The 21,911-nt window shown below is 36.2% G+C and overlaps 2 protein-coding genes and 2 non-coding genes across 4 annotated transcripts; 1 reads left to right on the top strand and 3 right to left on the bottom strand.

The window, feature by feature from the left end:
• Positions 1–1,168: 1,168 nt before the first annotated feature.
• Positions 1,169–3,506, bottom strand: LOC127252680 (transcription factor bHLH95-like). The gene is made up of 3 exons (XM_051276961.1): positions 3,328–3,506; positions 1,487–1,867; positions 1,169–1,393 (listed from the first exon to the last, which is right to left on the bottom strand). Exons 1-3 carry the CDS (start codon positions 3,475–3,477, stop codon positions 1,292–1,294), a joined length of 633 nt encoding a protein of 210 aa, XP_051132918.1. The 5' UTR covers positions 3,478–3,506; the 3' UTR covers positions 1,169–1,291.
• A 6,483-nt stretch (positions 3,507–9,989) lies between these two features.
• On the bottom strand, positions 9,990–10,096 carry LOC127252742 (small nucleolar RNA R71). Its single transcript, XR_007839135.1, has one exon. It is a non-coding gene; the product is annotated as a small nucleolar RNA R71 (small nucleolar RNA).
• A 9,407-nt stretch (positions 10,097–19,503) lies between these two features.
• Positions 19,504–19,610, bottom strand: LOC127252739 (small nucleolar RNA R71). The gene has a single exon (XR_007839132.1). It is a non-coding gene; the product is annotated as a small nucleolar RNA R71 (small nucleolar RNA).
• A 900-nt stretch (positions 19,611–20,510) lies between these two features.
• On the top strand, positions 20,511–21,302 carry LOC127252379 (uncharacterized). Its single transcript, XM_051276533.1, has 2 exons — positions 20,511–21,012; positions 21,292–21,302. Exons 1-2 carry the CDS (start codon positions 20,511–20,513, stop codon positions 21,300–21,302), a joined length of 513 nt encoding a protein of 170 aa, XP_051132490.1.
• Positions 21,303–21,911: the final 609 nt, after the last annotated feature.

Here is a 21,911-nt window from a genome sequence, read left to right as displayed (position 1 = left end):
GATAATAAGCATACAGAGAAATCATATCATGAATTCCTAAATTCCGCCAGCTACGGCCGAAATGGGGTGCTAATCTATCTACCAATGGGCCAAACTAGTGAAGTTACTAAGAATATATAAAAACCTATATGAGAAAGCATCAATATTCAACCACGGTTACGTGAGCGGAAGGTTACCTGCCGCAAGAATGAAATCCTTCTGGGAAGCAGCATCAACATTATCCTTTGCCAAGGGAAGAAGTCTTTGACAAGGAGAAATCTCAAGGGGGGGGGGGGAGGTGGATCTCCCACCGAAAGTGGCAGATGGTTGCGCAGAGATTGCGGCAAAATAGACAAATGAGGGGCAGAGCCCTGGTATGGAGAATTTCTGCCGGATGATGATGATTTTCCAGAAACCATGAGAGGAGGAGAGCTAAGAGGAAGTAGAGGGAAGAAGACTACGTATTGGGTAACTTCTCAAAAGCCCCGGTTGTTTTATGGAAAGAGTGGGAAGTTATGAAAATAAAATTTGAAGAGTTGGGGAGACTTGAGGTGATATTTTCCCCTATATTGGGCAGTGCGGCGGCAGTGGTCTTCGTCCTATCATATCTAGAAATACGATAAAATTGATATTGTATTTTTTTCCCTATTTTTGGAGGGGGACAATATGTTGGGCTAGGAAAATAGTTTGGTGGACGAGCCCAAATAAGTAAGACGAGGCCCAAGTTGAGAAGAGGCAGCGACCTAGGAAGCAATAGACCATGGGCAAAAGAAGCAGCGTGCTGAGCAGTTAGGATCGGCGGAAGAATTAAGCCCAAATATTTGTGGAGGAATTAGCTGATCGGAGGATTGGGAATGGCAGTGGAGGGAAGACAAGAGGGGAGAAGCAATAAAAAACGGCTCGGAAGCTACCTTGATATGCTGGAAGACCCTTGACACGTTGGCGAAAGGTGATTAAATGGAGACTTGGCCGTTGCTTGTGCTCTGAATGATATTTTTCTTTTTCAAGATAACAAAAAATCATATATCTTTTTTATAGTAAGAAAAGCATATGAAAATAAAAACAAGCAAATCCTAATATCCATACGTAAATTCAAATAAAAACAATATATTGATGGTGATAGATTGTACTAAATTTGATTTGATAGACAATATGAAAACTAGCAGCTTCAATGTTCAAAATGTACGACCAAACTATTTTTTCCTACCATCAATAGTTGTCCGGCATAAATAAACAGTCATACTTAATTTGAAATAACAATAGAAACTTCGACGCTTAAACTAAAAAAATAAAAAAGAGAAATCTTAAGTAATTAAGCACTAATCCAGGCCACGATATCAGAAGCAGCCTGTTTGTAAATTTCTTCCACAAGTAGAAGCGACTCTGCAGGGAAGTGATCTGGAACTCCAATTGCCTGCAAATCCCATTCCCATGATAAGATTAAGAAAAACATATATAATAACTAAGAAAGAAAATAAAAATAAAAGTAGCAATTAGATTTAGATACCTGGAGATGGAAAAAGAGCATGCGCCCCCAGACAGTAGTGTTGATGTTTGCAAAGAGCGGATAGAGGTTGTACTTGTGCAGGAGGAAGCAGACAACAGTTAGCAGTTGGGGTTTGGGGTAGGGGTAGGGGTTGGTGCGGGGGTAGTAGATGCTCAAGTGTGCCTCATTTCCAGCAACGGTCAGTACCACATTCGGAGATGCCCACGTCTTCAAACCTACTGTTGCTGCGCAATTCATCATCCTGGATTCAGATTCAGATTCAGATTTTATCATCTTCTGCTTCTCACCTTCTTCCAGCTTTTTCTTCTCCAGATTGTGGAGGACTTCCTGCATCTTCCGTATGTACGCCACTGCTTCATCTATTATTCTCACTTTGTCTGCCTGCAAACAAACGTAATACATAATAATTCCACACCTCATTATCATGATTAGTTAATTGTTTGTATGTGTTGATTTTCTCTTCATACAATTACAGAACTATGAAATTACCCTCTTGGGAATAGAATATCTCTTTGCCTTAATAATGTTTTTTGTTTTATGACTGTAAAATTAGCTTACTTGTCAAAAAAATATAATATTCATTCCCTTGTAACACAAGATAAACCACTCTTAAAACACAAAGGCAATAGGAACACAAAAACAAACCGAACATGTACACCCATTAATTTTGAGGCATTATAATAATTAATATTTTAAATTAATAGTAATACAAGTAAATAATAATAATAATAATAATTGAAATTTTAAGTAATTCATCGTATATGATTAATTATTCAGATAATCAAAAATATATAATGCTTCTAATTATTGTAATGCAAATCTATACTAACATATTATTCAAAATAATACTATGATTTATTTTTACAATAGAATAAGAGATATGATAAGAGATGTGACACAATTGAAAAAAAAAATAAATCTATACTAAGAATAAATAAAATATAATTATTACAAGAGAGGGTTATTATTATAATATTAATTGTTTGGTACTTACCAAATATAAGAATATTAAATAAAAAAATTTGATTTCATTACTTAAATTAAAAAATTCTCCTACAAATTATCGATTATTGTCAACAGCTATGCTATAAATATCTAAAGAAAAAATTATTATAAAATAATCTATCAAACAAAGAAATGAAATATGATTCATCAAGTAAGACTTGTCTTGTCGAGCCTATTTGCATGTTATTAGGTTTGAAAAAAGATTTATTTAGAAAACACTCGAAAAATAGCAGATGCAAATTCTTACATCATTAAAAGAATAAATAAATAAAACATAACACACAAAGAATTTGAACTTACTACAAAGAGTTCATGAACCTCTACATTTGGTGGATCTCTATAGTTGGAGAATTAATATACTACGAGAATTGGAGTATATGGGTATATCTTAAATCACTCTAATACAAATAACGTAAAACTGCATATAATTAACTTGTCGTTTAAAAAGTCTGCATTATTCTCCTCTATGATTTAAAAATTGCATAAGACTTCCTTGTTTTTTCGAAAATATATCACAAAATCCCTTTTTTAATTAAGAATTCTCTGCAATATTTAAAAAATCTAAGACAATATCACGAAGGAATATAATGCCGACTTTTGAAACCATAAATCGATTATAATCGATTTTCCATAAAATAACGATGATCAATGTGAAGCAAATACTAACAAACAGATCTCAAATGTTCGTCTTATCCACACCCCCTAGATCCAAGGCAGCTTGGCATACCATGATGGAATCTACTCAAAGTTCTTCATACCATTGCACTTCAATCCTATAACCCATGATAAATAAATATCCAAAAGATCGGAAAAAAAAAAAAAAAAAAAAAAATTACCCTTGGAGGAAGTTGAGGGATCATATCACCAAGATCATGAAACATATTTTTCATCTTCTTTCTTCGTTCCCTTTCACTAATTAAATGATGCTCATGTTCCAATTCACCTTCTACGGCTCTTTTATTCCGCTTTACCGGAAGTGGAACCATCGATACAGCTTCATCGTTCACGACCAGGTTCTTCTTCTCTTGGTTGTTAGTCAAGCCATTGGCGACAGGCACCACTTTTCCTAAACTTTGATTTGGCACTGAAATCAGAAGTCCATGGCCCTCAGTGGTACCCACAGTGGATCCACTATTCTGATTGGACACTACAATCGGATACATTGATGACAAATCATTGCAGTATACATCTTCCTTGTTTATGAACCTCTGCATCATACCTGACATAAAAAAAATACCAAATATAAATCTATATATTTGTGACCAAATATGTGGGTTTGGGTGATTATTAATGAAAATTTTCGATTTGGGGATCTAAATCTATATATATATATATATATATATGGTTATTTTCGTAGCAAAAGATATTTAAATGGAAAGTACTATTTTAAGGGACTTTATAAGAATAAACCAAAATATAATTATTAGTACAAAATGCCGTTACTGGCTTCAAAACAAATATATTAGCAAGGCTGTCAATTTAGTCGCTCCAGGACCTTTGATCCTTGAGAAATTACAACCGTAGATGTTGTAGGGCCACAAAAATTGAATAGTCGAGATTATTTGAATACATTTTATTTTTTAAAAAAATATATAAAAAGTGTAAAATTCATATTATTTTAAATGGTAACTACTTACTCAATTGGCTCAAGTTCCAATCTACCTAAGTTTTATTTTAGTTGTTATACCTTTCTTTACAATTTATTTTGTATCTAATTTAAATAATAATCATGACCTCAATAATACTAATATTATTATACTGTTCACCTCTAAGGTTTTATATTTATATTTTTATTTATTCAATTCAAACTCATCTTTTCATTTTTAGTAACTATCAATCATTATACACATATATATAATAATATCTCTACTTTTACATTTATTTACAACCATAGTATTACATACCATTATTTTTTTTAGTAAGAATATAAATGTCTCAACACAACTAATAATGCCAGCTATTATTAAAATTTTAGTAATTTTTAATCTGTATGTAAAATTGATGGTGACTATATTCTTATTTGTTCTATCAAATCAACCTTTATACACACAAAATAAACAAATATAATTTAATAATAGAATATATTCATATTTTTTAAAATATTATATCAAACTTTCGTTTCAATCATTTTTAAAATATTTATTAATTATATATAAATACCATTTAATTCAAACTATCACATCAATATATTATTTTTTTTATTAAATTAATAATTTCTTCCAACATAAATATTACAAAATTCAAAACCCCCAAACAAACGCAACTTAAAAATTTATACTTCAAAATCCTCAAAAATTCAAATCCAAAATCCAAACTCCGAAACAGATACACTCTTATTTGATGTCACACATACATATGAATAATTAAAAGTATTTGTCTAGAACAGTATCTTATTTGGAGTCGCATCAATTTTTATCTTTGATTAAATTTGTTTGAGGGATTGGATTTTTTTTTTACTATTCATCCAATTTTTTCCCCCCAAAAACATCAAATCAAACACCTATTTTTCATTTTTTATATTATACTAAAAATTAATTTTACATTCAAAACATCACATCAACACCTATTTATATCACATCATACAACTATTCAAATTCAAAATTTTTACTATTCAAATCCCAACTCAAAATCCAATCCTCCAAACAAACAAACAGTATCAAATTAGATACTCTCTTTGTCTCCATCTAAAGTATTTTTTGGATTATTATATTATATTAAGATATAATAGTATTGTATTTATTAATTGTATGTATGATATATTGGTAATTTGGATAAAAGATAAGATTATTTTATTATTAGTATATAATTACTTTTGTTATAGTAAAAAAATATTCCCTCCGTCCTACCTACCATGTCCATATTGTCGTTTATGTTCGTCCAACGTTCTATGTCACTTTCTTTTTTTAAAAAAATGATTATACACTTTAATCTCATTTTAAATTTTCTAATTTAATTTTTTTAATTTTAATTAAACTAATTAATTATTTTAATCTTAATCTATAATTATTTATATTATAAGATAATTATTTTTATTAATACATTTTTAATTATCTATTAATTATACTTATTTTAAATTCTCGTGTCTATAGTGATCTAGACATCCAAAATGGGATGGAGAGAGTAATATTTTATAGCGGAATATATAAAAATAATATTTCAATTTGGACGAATGAGCACATTTTAACTTATTATTTATTTATTATAAATAATTTAAAAAGTGCACCATGTTTGTTTGCGATAATGTTGATGGTACAGTTGTATATGATAACAATAACAGTACAATAAACGTGATTATTCATAAATAGAGTGTTTGTATGTAATGATTACTCAACAAATTCCTTTTAATATTACTAAAATGAATTATTACTATCATAATTGGTCTACACGCTTTGGTTAATGTACAGATTTATCCATTCCACATATATTAAAAAAAAAATGTAATAAAAAGACCAGACAGTCCGTATATCTTTTGAATATTAATTATTACGCAAAATTGCAATAATTTATACGTGGTTTCACGAAATTGCGCCAAATTCATTCTACTTCTAAAATTGCATTAAACTCCATAGTGGTTTCATAAACTTTGCATCTAGCTCTTTCGCGGTCCTTATTTAAGGATATTTGACCTAAATGCGCCCAAAATTACTAATAGATTTTATAATCTCAATTTCTAAACCCTAACATTATAAATATATTTATTTTTTTATATTTAGCCTAAAAATAATAATAATAATAAACTCTTATAACCCGATAAAAATAACTATTTTTTTAGTATATTTACTATTTTTGAGGCTAAATATAAGAAAATTGAATATATTTTAATTTTAGGAGTTTAGAAATTTATATTCTAAAATTTATTTGCAGTTTTGGCGCATTTAAGTTAAATACCGTTAAATAAGGACCGCCGAAGGAGTTAAATGCAGTGTTTATAAAACCACGATGGAGTTTGACGCAATTTTTTAAAAATATAGGGGATTTGACACAATTTTATGAAACCATACGTAGGTTTTGTGCAATTTAGCCTTAGTTATTATATCAAAAGAAAGTACAAATTAGAAAAAAAAATTACTAAAATACTTTCATTAGTGTCTTATAATACTAATAGAATGACACTTGTATAAAAAATTATACAAATATAAGAATATTTTCATTACTAAATACAATGACGCAAAAAGTAAATGTGACCGTTAGAGACGGACGGAGAATATATAAATACATATTTTAATAGCAAATCCTATAATAACATCTAGTATAATATATTTTATTTCAAGAATAAACATATTAGAATGCACTTTTATTAAATAATAATAATTATTATTATTATATACTATAATATATTTTCTCAAATTAAAAAATGTTAAAATGTATTTAGAAAATATATATTATATTTATTGTAGTTATCTTATTTAAGAGATTTGTAAGATTCTTGTATTGTTCATATGATTTGTACGAATGTATGAATTCTTATTATTGAAATAGAGCCAAATTCTCTCCGAGTACATCCATAACCCGTTATATCTCATATATATTTTTATACTTTATTGATGTATCTGCTTCTATTCACGGTCATGTTGTTATTTTCATACGGTCCCAGTCTCTACTACTCAACTGACAGAGTCTACTTTCGACTCTAATGTCGTTGAGAGTCATGTTTTCGACTCTAACTCTATTTAGAGCGAGGGAGTCATGTTTCCGACTCTAGCTCTGTTGTAAGCGAGCGAGTTCTATTTCCAACTCTAACTCCATTAAGAGTGAATGAGTCATGTTTTCGACTCTAGTTTTGTTGTGAGTGAGCGAGCGAGTTCTGTTTTCAACTCTAACGGTGTTGAGAGTTCTGCTTTTGACTCTGACCCAGTGGACGACTATACCACTTTCAGTCAATGACAAATTCAAGTTCGTTCGTGGAAGATCTCGGCTATACCCTTTTTTATCACTTCTGACAAATTCAAATTTGTTCGATCATATTTTGAGTTTAAGAAGGGGTATTAAAATATATTTAAAAAATATATATTATATTTATGGTAGTTATCTAATAGATTTGTAGGATTCTTGCATTATTCAGAATATTTGTACGTCATTATAAATATGTACGAATTTTTATAATTGAAATAAAAAATTTCAATTTATTATTTTAACAAAAATAAAAAAAATGATAGAGATTACATACTGAGTCCATTGATTAATTATTATCACTGTTACTCAATTACATCAATCAAAAAAATAATAAATTAAAATCTATTTCTTTCTTTTCTCATAACAATCACGAATGTTAAGTGCATTGTATTCACATTACTTAAAATGCGAGAAAGTTGATATAAAACACACAATATGACAACCTAACTCATCTGAACCAATATGTATCTAGGGGACTTTGGTTCATTCTAATAAATTAATATTAATTAATTAATTTCATACAATAATGTTCTCAAGCCTCAATCAATTAATTTACACATTTCCAGCTTTTATCATTAATGGAAACATATATATTGAAGATTTTTTAATCAAATATCTCACTTATCATGAGTGCTGAATTATTATTGTCTATGTTTGATTTATTGTCAATGCCAACCTAAGAACATTCCAAGTAATTTTTAAACACATGAATATCTTTTGATGTTTGCTATGTAATATCCTCGGAGTTGGGCGGTATCAGGCCAACTTCCGTTGATAAGACGGTGCTAGGTCATCCGAGATTAAATATAAATTAAATGGATTGAATAGTTGATAGCCAGAAATCATATGCGTTAAATATTTATATTATTTGCGATATTTGGTTGATTTTAATTAGATTCTACCTGATTTTGATATATATTATTTATTTAAGATTTGTAGGAGAAAAATAATAAAATTGTAGAATTTGAGAGAAAAGAGAACAAAAAGACTCAATGACTTGAAGAATTAATTAAAAGGCCTAAAGTCCAATTGTTACAAAATTAGAATAAATATAAAGGAAAGAAAAAAGGGGGAGGTGCCAGTTTTGCCACTTTACATGCCAAGGAGGAGAACACCGTGTGGAACAGTCCCAGGGAGAAACCGTGCAATGGCAAGAAGGAGAAAGATTCTTCCAAGAAGATTTCGAGTTCTATCCCTACCAACATCATTCTTAGACGATATTTATCTTTGTTTTCTTTATTCTTTCTCCTATGATTAGCGACTAGTTTACTTTTCTAGTATAGGAGTGAAAAACAACTTGGTATGAATTTAGGAGATTAGACTTGTTTTGATTTATGATATTTCTTTGGTTCCTAAGTAGTTTTGCGATTTCTGATTTTTTTTTTTTTTTTATAATTTTTAATTTGGTTGGGTATTGTGGTCAGGTATCTCAATTGGATTAAGGATTAATTGCTAAATTAAATTAGGCGTCCATAATTGCATTTTGATTTGGTTCAAGTAGCAACTAGTGGCAGACACCATTAGAAAATCACGGAAGGCTAGTAAATTCTTTGTGGTGTCACTAGGGTTCTAGTCTAACTAGGGAAGTAGTTGACGAGCGTACCTAGACTGTTGAGAAATTAAGGAATAGTTGGTTATTAGGCGCGTGTCGGTAATTATAACTAATTTATTTAGAAACCAATAAAATTAAATATTTATTGATGATCAAATCCAGTACTTAAGTTGTCAATTTCATTCCTAGATTGGAAACTTATTTTTATTGAATTTATCTTTTAGTCGTAGTGTTTTTAGTTTGTTATTTTATTTTTATTTGCAACTTAAAAAATCCCCCCTTTTATTATATTTATAAATTAAGCAATCGAAAATAAAACCTTTTTAATTCCCTAAGGAGACGACCCTACCTCATCTATACTACGTTATTTTTATTGCAGAAGTAGGTTTATTTTATTTAAATTTTGCAGCATGTGACGAACGCTTGTCAAATTTTGGCGCCATTGCCGGGAAATTCTAAATGGTTCAATTTATCTTTGGTTGTTTTATATTATTTTCTTAAATAAATCTGAATTTTCTAGTTTATGTCGAGATCTGATCGCCCAGGAATCTTGAGTTTCGATCCCGAAATTTAGAAGACTGCGCTTCGATTGAGAAAAGAAACTAGGGAGCGCCGAAAAAAAAAGATTTAGCTTCAGAATCATCTAGCGATTTTAGTTCTGACGAGATCGAGCTGGAAGAAGAGATAAATCAAAAGACACTGAGGGAGCTAACAGCTACTAACTTGACCCAGCACCATCTCTGCATCACATACCCGACGATAGACGGTAAGAGTGTTTTTAAATTAAAATCAAGGCTAATACACTTGTTGCCTTCTTTTCATGGGTTGTCGGGAGAAGAGCCACATAAGCATCTTCAAGAATTTGATATCGTCTGCACAAGTGTGAAGCCACAAGGTGTAACAGAAGATCAAATCAAACATCGTACTTTTCCCTTATCACGAAAAGACGCTGCAAAAGATTGGTTATTCAATTTACCTGCCAGAAGTGTCACTATATGGACTGACATGAAGAGAAAGTTTCTCGAAAAGCACTTTCCCGCTTCACGAGCTGTGATCATGAGGAAAGAGATATGCGGAATGACACAACATGCAGGGGAGTCTTTATTTGAATATTGGGACCACTTTAATGTTTTACTTATTCGATGTCCCCATCATCAAATCCCCGTGCAGTTACTGATTCAATATTTCTATGAAAGTTTGACTTCCATCGACACGAGAATCATAGATGCAGCAAGTGGAGGGGCCTTGATTAACAAAACTCCTAGAGAGGCGTAGGACTTACTGAACAATACGGCGATGAACTCACAACAGTTCGAACCAAGAGAAGTAGTAGCAGTTAAAGAAGCGAGCGAGGTGAGTTCTATTCAACAACAATTGACTAAACTGACTTCATTTTTTCGACAATTTGTTGTAGGGAAGGCGCATGTTAAGGCTTGTGGAATCTGCACAAGTTCGGAACATCCTACGGATATTTGTCCTACTTTGAGTCAAGAAGTACATGTCAATACTGTAGGATTCATCCCAAAACCATACAACCACTACTCGAATACCTACAATCTAGGATGGAAAGATCAACCGAACTTTCGAAATGTGTCCTCCCTTCTCACCTTGATCTTGCTATACACATAGCCTCGGGTCGTTTCTTTTCATTAGGCACCTTTTTTCTTGCCAATCTTTTTGAAGGGCTATCCAAGGTTAGCACCCGTATTACAGAAAAAAATGGTAAAATATTAGACACTGCTGCATCAGGCCCCTTTTGGTTTTTAGAACTTTGGTTCCGTCTCTATTTTCCCGACGCTTTCCAACTCGGTCATCCTCCCATTGCCCCCACACTTGAGAAGTCTCTAGGAGTAGCCCTTAACCGACTTTGCTTAGGTCGTAATAACCTTCAAGCGTCCGATCCGATCATAACTGCCATTCTTACCGATAATCGAAATGATACCCATTTCTACATACATAAAAGGTATATTGGTTATGCATCCGGCCTGTTTTGGCCATTCCCTGTTACGTCACCTTTGTCTGGACCAGTCCCACTTCCACATCCGACTTACTCTTTCTCCTAGGATGTTGCTTTTAAGCCCAGGTCTTTATTTGCTAGTAAGAAAATTGATAAAAAAGGTCCCAAAGTTTTTTATACATTCAGCTACCAGCCTCAATTCTTCGCCCGTCAATTCGGATGCCAACAAGGCTTACCTGGTCCCATTGCTCATCCACATTTAATAATTCAAAGTCCGGATGGGAGAGCCATTCCTGGTTCGATTGCCCCATACATATCCCAACTCACAAATTACATAACTTCCAACTCTTAGATTCCTTACAAATCTTCTCCAACTTCAGTTGAATCCTTTCGCGAGTAGTGGTCGGTTACTTGGGCCTTGATTGCCCCTGACCAGGATCGCTTGCTGGGCATTCTCCTTCCCCCACCTGCGTTAACATTAGGGGCGACCCTTCTGACCAACACCCGAAGGAACTTGATTACTTAAGGCACTGGGTCGGGCACTCCTCAGAGGAAAAGAAGAGCTCCTCAGACTCAAGCTATTCCCTCTTCTAGAAACGATCAACAGCCTTTGAGAGACCGCTCATCAAGTCGGGCACCTGCAAGGACCCGACCTCGTGCAGGTATTTTTCCAATAATCCTGATTCAATACAACTTTTGTACTTAGCATTTTATTAACCATCATTCTGATATACAGGTCCAACTTCGGCCAGAGCGTCCAAACTATTCCAATTCTAAATAAACCAACAAAGCCACCAACCGACCAATTTCATGAACCGGAACCCCCGACCAAACGATGGGCCCCAGTGAGAGCATCTTCACCGGCCGAACCAGCAACAACAAGGATTCCATCAAACAGTGATACAACTGCTTCTGCTACGGTCACCTCAAAAGACAGAACTATCCCTGAGGTGGCCGTTCGTGATGCTCCCGCCGAACTTGTTGCAGCAGCCCAAAATGCACCCGACCAAAGGGTAGCAGACTTGGGAGCAGCCGACCTAGGGACTGCCAACCTGAGAGTAGCAGAACAGAGGGCAGCTGACCTAGGGGTTGCCGACGTGAGAGTGGCAGACCCAAGGGCAGCGGACCCTCTACCAGAAATAAACAGACACGAGGAAGAACCCGTAGCTGCTCCACCGAGGGGCCTTTTACAAGAATTACAAAAGATTCCTTCCTCCGACTCAGAGACTTCTGTTAATTTGGTAACCACTTGAGATTCTTCCTTCCAAACTACAAGCTAGTGTTAACATGATTTTTTAACACAATATATCTCCATCATTCAGGGACCCAGATCCATACCACAACGCCCACTTGAAGCAGCCGACGAGTCAGCCATTGTAATACCAGCCGCCCAGCCTTCCAGACTTAAAGCTATTCTGGCACCTTCAGTGACCACCATTCATCCAGAGGTAAGAAAAATTTCCACAATCAATTCTCAATATTCATGCTCCATTCAGTCTGAAAACACATTTTATTTCAGGGATGTTCTGATCTAGCCCTCTTGTCGGCTGTCCCCATTCCGGCGGACATCCGAACTATAATCGCACAGGCTGTTGATCAATCCTTCCCTGACCTGGGGTCAGACTTGCCTGACAGCCTCCTTCAAGCCATTGGTGGTCTTTTGTTTCAAATGTCTTTAGAGTCGGCTGCTACATCCATTCTTCACCAACTGATGGAGCGACTATCTGAACTCCGGAATGAAGTTCTGTTCGCTCGTGTTCTTACCACTGAAACACCCTTGCCTGATTTGGATCGCATAAGTCTGGAGGCTTCCTTGGCCAAAACCAAAGAATCTATTCAACAGGCAATTGGCCGGCTAGAAGGCCTTAATAATGCCAATGCACAAATAGAAGGGTCAATTAAGCAAAAAGAGGCAGAACTGAGGGCGCTTCATCAAGAAAGGTCTGTCCTGGAAGGCCATATCAACGACGAGCAACACCTGATTGATCAGTACAAGACCAATACAGCCGACCTGGACCAGGAATTACAGATTCACTCCCGATCCCAACTCATAAGGCAATATCAGTCGGCTGCCAATAACATGCGACTTTCCAGATTAAACTTGTTTTAGGGTCTCTTCTGTAAACTTTTGGAAATTTTGACTCAGTAAATAAATTTTTGTCCTATTGTTAAGGATCACTTCCCAAATTCCAATTCTCCGGGGAACCAAACAATTCATCACCCTTATAAATATTTGCAGTCCTTGCAAATCAGCAGATACGCATTTATCCATATATCAAACCTTGAACACACCTGCTAACAGACATTAAAATGCCACCCCATCGTCCTAAAGTTCCTGTGAACAATTGGCAAGGTGTCATTCAACCCTCTTTGTGGGTAATCATCCAGTTGGAGGTCATGCCGAAGACCTGCAAAGCATCCTCAAACAGTTAGATTTTAAATTCAGGTTTTCCCAATGAGGCAGAAAGACCATCCATCGTGTTATTCGCCTGATGGAAACTGTATTAGAAGGATATGAAACCCTTCGGGACATACAAAATCGCCTTCCCGACATTGATCATCACATGGATTTGATTGAACATCATGTGACAGCCATACTCCCAGACCTTGGCTGGGATCATACCTTCTCCAATCAGCGTACAGTCTTTTCTAGATTACGCACCCTTGTTGATCGTGAGTGCCAAGCCGTGACAGACATGAAAGCTCGGACCGATTATGATCTTAAGAAGATGCAGGACCAATGGGAGAAGTACCGACCTAGCTTAGAGGACCTTATTGATGAAGAACCAGAACTAATCCCTCATCACTGGAATGACGATTCTGACTCAGGAGAAAGTGATCCTCTGCATGATTCAACATCTGACAATGAATGAACCCTTGTTAGGTTCGAACCCTTGGCAAATGGGTTCTGAAAAACTTATTGTTTCATGCTTTCTTGTAATCTGAAAAGGCAGGAAAATACCTCTTCAGATATCTAGCATTAATACATTTGTGTACCCTTTTACCTTCTTGATTTATAATAATAAATGCATCATTTCCGATTTTCTTCTGAATTATGAATGGTCCCTCCCAATTCGGGGACCACTTTCCTAATTGATCAATCTTCTTATATGTTGGAAGAATAGTCTTCCAGACCAAGTCTCCTTCTTTGAATGTTCTGTAAAGATTTTCTTTCCATAAGTCTTGGCCCTGATCTCATTCTGCTTTACAATTTGATCAATTGCATGAAGTCGGTTGACATCCAGACTTTCCAATTTCCGCAGCATCAGTTGTTGGTATTCCTCAGTAAATTCATCATTGGTACAGTTTGTGCGTCCAGATGAGACCTGCACTTCGGCTCGCAACACAACATCTTGTCCAAAGGTGAGCTGATCTGGTGAAAACCCTATGGCAGAACTTCTGTTATTCCTATGTGCCCATAGGGCTTGAGGTAACAAAAAATGTCATTTCCTTGGGTTCCCTTCAATTGTTTTCTTGATAATTCCAATAATAATCTTGTTAGCTGCTTCTGCCTACCCATTAGCTTGGGGGTAATAGGGCGAAGAATCATTTAGACGATTTCCAAACTCTACCAAAAAGCTTAAAAACTTCTCCCCAGTAAAGACCAAACCTTGGTCGGTTGTTACTGAATGAGAAATCCCATACCTATATATGATCCGATTCAGCACAAAATCAATCACCTCCTTCTGATCTACATTTTTCAAAGCAACCGCCTCCACCCATTTGGTGAAATAATCTGTTGCAACCAGAATAAAACAATGATTCTTGGATGAGGGAGGATGAATTTTACCAATGATATCCATAGCCCAGGATTTAAAAGGCCATGGTTCTACCATATCTTGCAACTCTGTGACTGGTAAATGAATTAACTGCCCATGCCTCTGACATTCTTGGCAGCCCTTGGCAAATTGTATGCAGTCTTCAAAAATCTTTGGCCAAAAGAAACCTAAACGATGAATAGCCCATCTCATGTTCAGACCTGCTCGATGAGCTCCACATATTCCACTGTGTACTTCTTTCATCACCTCCAAGGCCTGCTCGGGACCCAGACATTTCAAGAGCAATCCTTCGAATGTCCTTTTATATAACACTCCTTCTACCAATTGAAATCGCAATGCTTTCAATCGAATTCCAATCGGTCCATTTGCTCCTGGATCTTGCAAATACATGACCAGTTCTGTCCTCCAGTCGGTTCCTGCTTCTGTCTCAGGACCGACCTCTGCACATATATCTTTTTGGATTCTCTTGCAAGCTTTTTGAGCTAAATCATCTGCAAATTGATTCTCCTTTCTAGGGACGAACTCAATTATCACTTCGAAGATCTTTGATAACAACCGACCTACCAGATCCCTGTATCTGCGTAGGTGGGGATAATTGCAAACATACTGTTTGTTTACCTGGTTAATCACCAATTGAGAATCCCCTTTTATAATAACCGATTGGACTTTCCTGGCTATCAAAGCCTCAAATCCCAATATTAAAGCCTCATATTCTGCTGAATTATGGGTTATAGCTTCCAATTGCAACTGCAAACTGACCCTTTGGCCGCTGGTCCTTCCAACAAGACACCTGCGCATGACCTGTTTCCTGAGGTAGAACCATCAAAAAAACATTAACCAATTTCGGGTGTTTACATAAGATATACACCCAGTCGGTTGCTCCTCACGACTTGCAAAGTCTTCCAAAAAGTCTGCTATTGCTTGGCCTTTGACCGCCATCAAAGGGGAATAACACAAATCGAAAGGCGCCAATTTAATGGCCCACTTCATGAGTCTGCCCTGCATCGTAGATCTTTGCAAAATCAACTTGATGAGATCAATCTTTGAAATAACCTCAACTCTTCTAGGCAGCATATAATGTTCAAGTTTGGTGCATGCAAACACCAATGAATAAGACATCTTCTCTGGCATTGTATAATTTTATTATGGTCATGTGAGAGTCTTGCTCAAATAATAAATTGCCCTTTCCTTTCCATCATCTCCATCTTTCCTTTCCATCATCTCCATCTTGAGCTAATAAGCAATTGACCACTTCATAGGTATTTGCCAAATAAAGTTTGAGGGGCCGACCTTCCTTGGGAGGCATCAACACAGGTGGTTGAGCCAATGCTTGCTTTATAGACTCTAAAACTGTCTGTTGGTCTGGTCCCCACTCAAAGGCGTTTTCTCATGCTTTCAATAATTTAGTGATTGGTCTGACCTTGCCAGCAGCATTAGAAATGAACCGCCTAAGATAATTCACCTTCCCCAACAGACTTTGAAATTCTTTAACCGTCTGAGGTGGTCGGCTGGTAAGAATTGCCTTGGCTTTATTAGCATCGATCTCAATGTCTCTTTCATGAACCAAGAACCCCAAGAAACTACCAACTGATATACCGAAAGCACACTTAGTTGGGTTCATCTTCAATTTGTACTTCTTTATCCGACTGAAAGCATCCTTAAGATCCCTCAAATGTTCCTCAAAACTAGAAGATTTGACAATAACATCATCAATATACACTTCCATAGACTTACCAATGAGATCATGAAAAATTGAGTTCATGGCTCTCTGATAAGTCGCCCCAGCTTTCTTCAAACCAAAAGGCATAACTGTCCATTCATAAATACATAATGCTCCTGGACATCTAAATGATGTCTTGTGAATGTCCTCATCTGCCAAAAAGATTTGGTTATAACCCGCATAACCATCCATCAAACTGAGAATCATGCGCCCTGCTACTGAGTCAATTAACATGTCGGCCATAGGCATCACGTACTCATCTTTAGGAGTAGCCATATTAAGATCTCTAAAATTGATGCATATCATGATCTTACCATTCTTCTTAACCACTGGATTGGCCAACCAATCCGCATAACGGCAAGGTCGGATGAAACCCACTTTAAGAAGCTTCTGAATCTCTTCTTTGATCTGAGGCATCAAGTCAGGACTCATACGTCTTGGAGATTGCTTACAAGGCTTGAAATCCTTTTTAATGGGCAATCGATGTTCTATCAGACTTCGCTCCAGACCAGGCATTTCTGAATAGTCCCAAGCTAAACAATCAATATTGTTTCTTATAACCTCGAGCATCAATGTTTGTTGCACTTCAGATAAATAACCACTCATTCTGATTATTTTTGGAACCAGGTCGGTTCCTAAGTTAAATTCCAACAAAGGATCTTGTGCTGAAAAAGTTGGCTTTGTTTTCTCTAACAAATCAGGCCAACGAAATTGTTTATGTTCTTGGAAATGAACATCATATATCTTTTTATTTTTCCCTACTACTTTTTTCAAAAGCTGGTTTAAATAATACTGATTAATAAGTAAACTAAAATCTTGTAATTCTGCTTCTTCCATAAAAATATTATAAAAAACCCTTCTTTGGGTATTCATTAGCCATAAAAAACTGAGACATATAAGGCACATGACCAAAAAAAACAAATTGATTCCTCAACTTGTTCTGATGCTCCGAACGGATTGTCATTCACTTCCATTTTAAAGACCTGATTGTCTTCCCAAAACATTAATTGTTGATGTAGGGTTGATGGCACACATTTAGATGCATTAATCCAATCTCGTCCAAGCAGGATTGAATATGTGGTATCTGTATCCATCACGAAGAAAACAGAAGAAATCTTTTTTGGACCGACTTCTATTGAGGCGACCAGCATGCCTTCTGGTCTGGTCGGCTGCCCTGTAAAGCTAGTCATCTCAAAATCCACAGGAGATAGATCGTGAATTCCCTTTCCTAACTTCTTGAGAGTCTTTAATGACATTACATTGAAGACGGCCCCATTATTTATGAAAACCTTTGTGATTGGTTTCCCACAGATATGAGCATTAACGTACAGAGGCTTCAAATAAGATGATAGTTAGAAATCGCATGCGTTTTATATTCATATCATATGCGATATTTGGGTGATTTTGATTGGATTCTACCTAATTTATATGCGAATTGTTTATTTGCTGTGTGCAGAGGGCAAATATTAAATTTGGCATAATTGGCAGAAAAAAAGAAATAAAATTAATTAAAGGCCCAAAAGCCCATCTACAAATAATTAGGGCAAAAATCAAATAAGAAGAAAAAGACACGCCTATTTGGCAGGAGAGAACGGCTAGGGCAGAAACGCATAAGAGCAGGAGACTGACAGATTCATAGATCGCACAGGAGCAAATCGACAGAGAAGATTTCCCCCTCCCACTATGACTTCATCTTTCTCTTTTATTCTTTGTTATTTGATTATGAAGTAGATATTTTTCTGGTTTGAGGGGTGATAATGTTTTTTTTCTTTTGTTTTGAAGATTCTTGATTTTCTTTATAAAAGTTCTTTTTATTATCAATATTTGTCTAATTCTGAGAATAGCGTTTGTGATTGTTAGATTGATTGAATATTTTGGTACCAATATTTAAATTAGTCTAATAATCTAAAGTCAATTCAGGTAGGATATCCGTAATTGTATTCGCACTTGAATAGGTGACAACCGGGTTGAATAGTTCCTTCCCGGGGGTTAGACAATCAAATCTAATTGCTCCTCTTAGGTAGTAATTGTTTTGAATTGGGTTTTTCTAGATTGGAATGCGGTTAGGCAATATTCTTATGGGCGCACCTAGGTTTATTTGCTTAATTATGGGTAGTTAACGGTCGTACCTTAATTACCTACACTGTAAGGAAAAATTAGTTGTCAGAGCTTGTTGATAACTATAACCAATTTATTGATACTTTAATAAGAATTAATTTTATTGAATTAATGATAAAACACAAGTGTCATAGCTGCATCATCCCTTGAGCCAGTCATCCCCTTCATAGTCAGTTCCCCTTTAATTTAATTGCTTTGTTATTTTATTTTCATTAGATAATAAAAGAAAATTCCCCCTTTATTTACTGCATTAAAACACGAAAGAGTGAATCACACAATCCCTGTGGAGATGATCCCTTCCCCTATATTACATTAAATTGTGATCATGGAGTAGGTGAAATATTTGATTGACCGCGCGACAGGTCAATTTTTGGCGCCGTTGCCGGGGATTGGCGCTTTGTTTTACTCTTTGTGTTATTTTAATTTATCCTCTTGTTTATGCCCCGTTCTTCTCGTACAGGTGAACTGATATTTAATCTTGAGATCGAGAAGGTTGTGCGAAAGCTACGAAAGGAAGCCAAGCAATGAAAAGCTGCTCAGGTTGCGAAGCTGGCAGAATCTTTAAACCACCTCAAAATCTCTAGCTCTAGCGACTTTGAAAGTGATCAAGAGACTGTCATGGCTGAGGATACCCGCACTCTAAGGGAGTTGACTGCTCCCAACCTGGCGCAGTAGCCCTTATGCATTAACTTTCCAACTCTGAATAACACTATTACTTTTGAACTGAAATCTGGATTAATTCATTTATTGCCTTTTTTTCATGGACTTTCAGGTGAAGAACCTCATAAACACTTGCAAGAGTTCGACGTGGTGTGCTCCAGCATGAAACCACCAGGTGTTACTGACGAACAGATCAAACTCAGAGCCTTCTCATTCTCACTCAAAGATGCTGCAAAGGATTGGCTCTACTATCTCCCACCTTGAAGTATCGACACGTGGAATGACATGAAGAAGAAATTTTTGGAGAAGTACTTTCCAGCTTCCAGAGCTGCGATCCTGAGAAAGGAGATATGTGGCATCAAGCAACAATCAGGTGAAACGCTCTATGAATATTGGGAGCAATTCAATAAGCTTATCATTAAATGTCCACAACATCAAATTCCCCCTCAATTATTGATTCAATACTTTTATGATGGTTTGTCATTGATGGACATGAACATTATCGATGCTGCAAGTGGTGGACCTTTAGTAAATAAGACGCCAGCACAAGCTTGGGATCTTATTGCGAGGATGGCTGAAAACACGTAGCAATTTGGTTCAAGAGATGTTGGACATATGAGCGGAAACAACAACGACCATGCCATCCAATCGATGCAGCAACAACTTTCTGATTTGACGAGCTTCGTTTGCAAGATGGTCGTGAAAAAATCCAACCCGAGTGTCCAGGTCAAGGCGTGTGGAATATGCACGAGTGCAGGACACCCTACAGATGCATGTCCGACCCTCCAAGAAGAATGTGCAGTGGATGTGAACACTGCAAACTACGGTATGAATAGACCTCCAATGTACAATCCATACTCCAACACTTACAATCCAGTCTTGAGAGATCATCCGAACCTGCGTTATGGAAACGCCAGCAGGGTAATGCTCATCAACCATTCGGAGCTATGCAGCAGATGCAACAACCTCGTTTTTGTGAGAAACAGCCGCCCCAAGCACCCATAAGCAACTCCAGTCCATCTTTGGAAGACTTGGTAAAGTCTATGGCTACCAGTACCCTGCAATTCCAGCAAGAGATGAAGTCAACTGTAGACAAATTTCAAGGTCAGATCAATCAAGTGTCAGAGGAGGTGAGACAGCTACGTGAAAAAGGAAAGTGACATGCTCAACCTGAGCCAAATCCAGCAAATGTCGGCGCCATCACTATCTGCAGTGATACGATGATTGAATGTTCCTCCCGGCCTAATCCAAGGAATACGAGTGCTATAACCCTTCGTAGCGGAAAAGAATTGGAAGGTCCACCTCCTATCTCAAAGGAATAGAATGAGGATCAGATTGAGATGGAGATTGAAAAAGAAGTTGAACTTTACGAAAAGGTACTTCCTAACTCTGTTCCTCCTACTGAAACTGAATCAGCTCCTTTTCCTGACAGGTTGAAGAAACCACAAAAGGCAAACAAACGAAAAGAGATGATGGAAATATTCAAGAAGGTGGAACTTAATATCCTGCTCCTGGAAGCTATCAACCAAATCCCCAAGTACGTAAAGTTTTTGAAAGAACTGTGCACTAACAAAAGGAAATTGCGAGGAGACGAGCACATTATAGCGGGTGAGAACGTTTCTGCTGTTATCAAAAGAAAGGTACCACCTAAAACAGGTGATCCAGGTATGTTTTCTATCCCTTGTAAGATTGGAAAAACTGAGATAACTAAGGCTATGCTAGATCTAGGAGATGCTATTAATGTCATGCCTCGATCAATATACGACTCTTTAAATCTAGGGCCTCTAAAAGAAATAGGAATTATTATTCAACTTGCTGATCGAACTAATGCTTATCCTGATGGTATGGTAGAAGATGTACTAGTTCAAGTGAATGACTTAATTTTTCCTGTTGATTTTTATATTCTAGATATGCACGATGCATATTGCTTTAATCCAGCCCCTCTTTTGTTAGGAAGACCTTTTATGTGCACTGCAGGAGCGAAGATAGATGTTAGAAAGGGCACACACAGCCTGGAGTTTGATGGAGAAGAATTTCATTTCAATATATTTTAATCCCGTCAAATGTCCTGTTGAATCTAAATCGTTATATGCAATTAATGTTATTAATTCTGTGGTGCAGGAAACTTGTGAAGTTGGTAATGAGAATAAACGAAGAACTGTGTTGACAAAACAGTTAGAGAAAAGACCGACTGGAGAGAGTAAAAAAGGAAAAAATATTGTCGAAAAGTGGAGATAGATTCCCAAGGGATCACCATTGCTGGCAGCGAAAAAATGTCATAAGGAGAATCAAAATTCTAAGCCGAAGAAAAAGTGTGTGGCCAATAGACATCGCTTCAAATTATACCACGAGGGACCCTCACTTGATCCTATAAAGTCGGCACCCGTTGCCGATTTTGATGTTCAGAATTGATGCGATGCGAACTCTAGCTCAAAGACTATAAAGAAAAACGCTTTTGGGGAGACAACCCAAATCATTTAATTGTTTTCTTTAATTTTATTTATTTTTATTATTTAATTGCTAATAATACTTTTCAAAGTTTTGTTTGGTTTAGTCACCGCCTCCAACCTCCGGCGCCGTCGACTTCTTCCTCCCCTGCTCAGTCATCGCCGATCACCACATCCGCTCCTCTAAATGGCTTGCGTTGGTTAGTTGTTTTCGCAGGACTAAGGAGAACTTCAAGCCTCCCTAAAAATTACGATCAAATGAAGAGGTGTTAACAAAGCTCCCAACTACTACAC

The sequence above is a fragment of the Andrographis paniculata genome, unplaced genomic scaffold, assembly GCF_009805555.1.
Source record: "Andrographis paniculata isolate CXL003 unplaced genomic scaffold, ASM980555v1 Contig46END, whole genome shotgun sequence".
In the NCBI taxonomy this organism is placed as follows: domain Eukaryota; kingdom Viridiplantae; phylum Streptophyta; class Magnoliopsida; order Lamiales; family Acanthaceae; genus Andrographis; species Andrographis paniculata.
The sequence above is the reverse complement of the archived record's forward strand: the minus strand, read 5'-3'. Positions and strand labels throughout refer to the sequence as shown.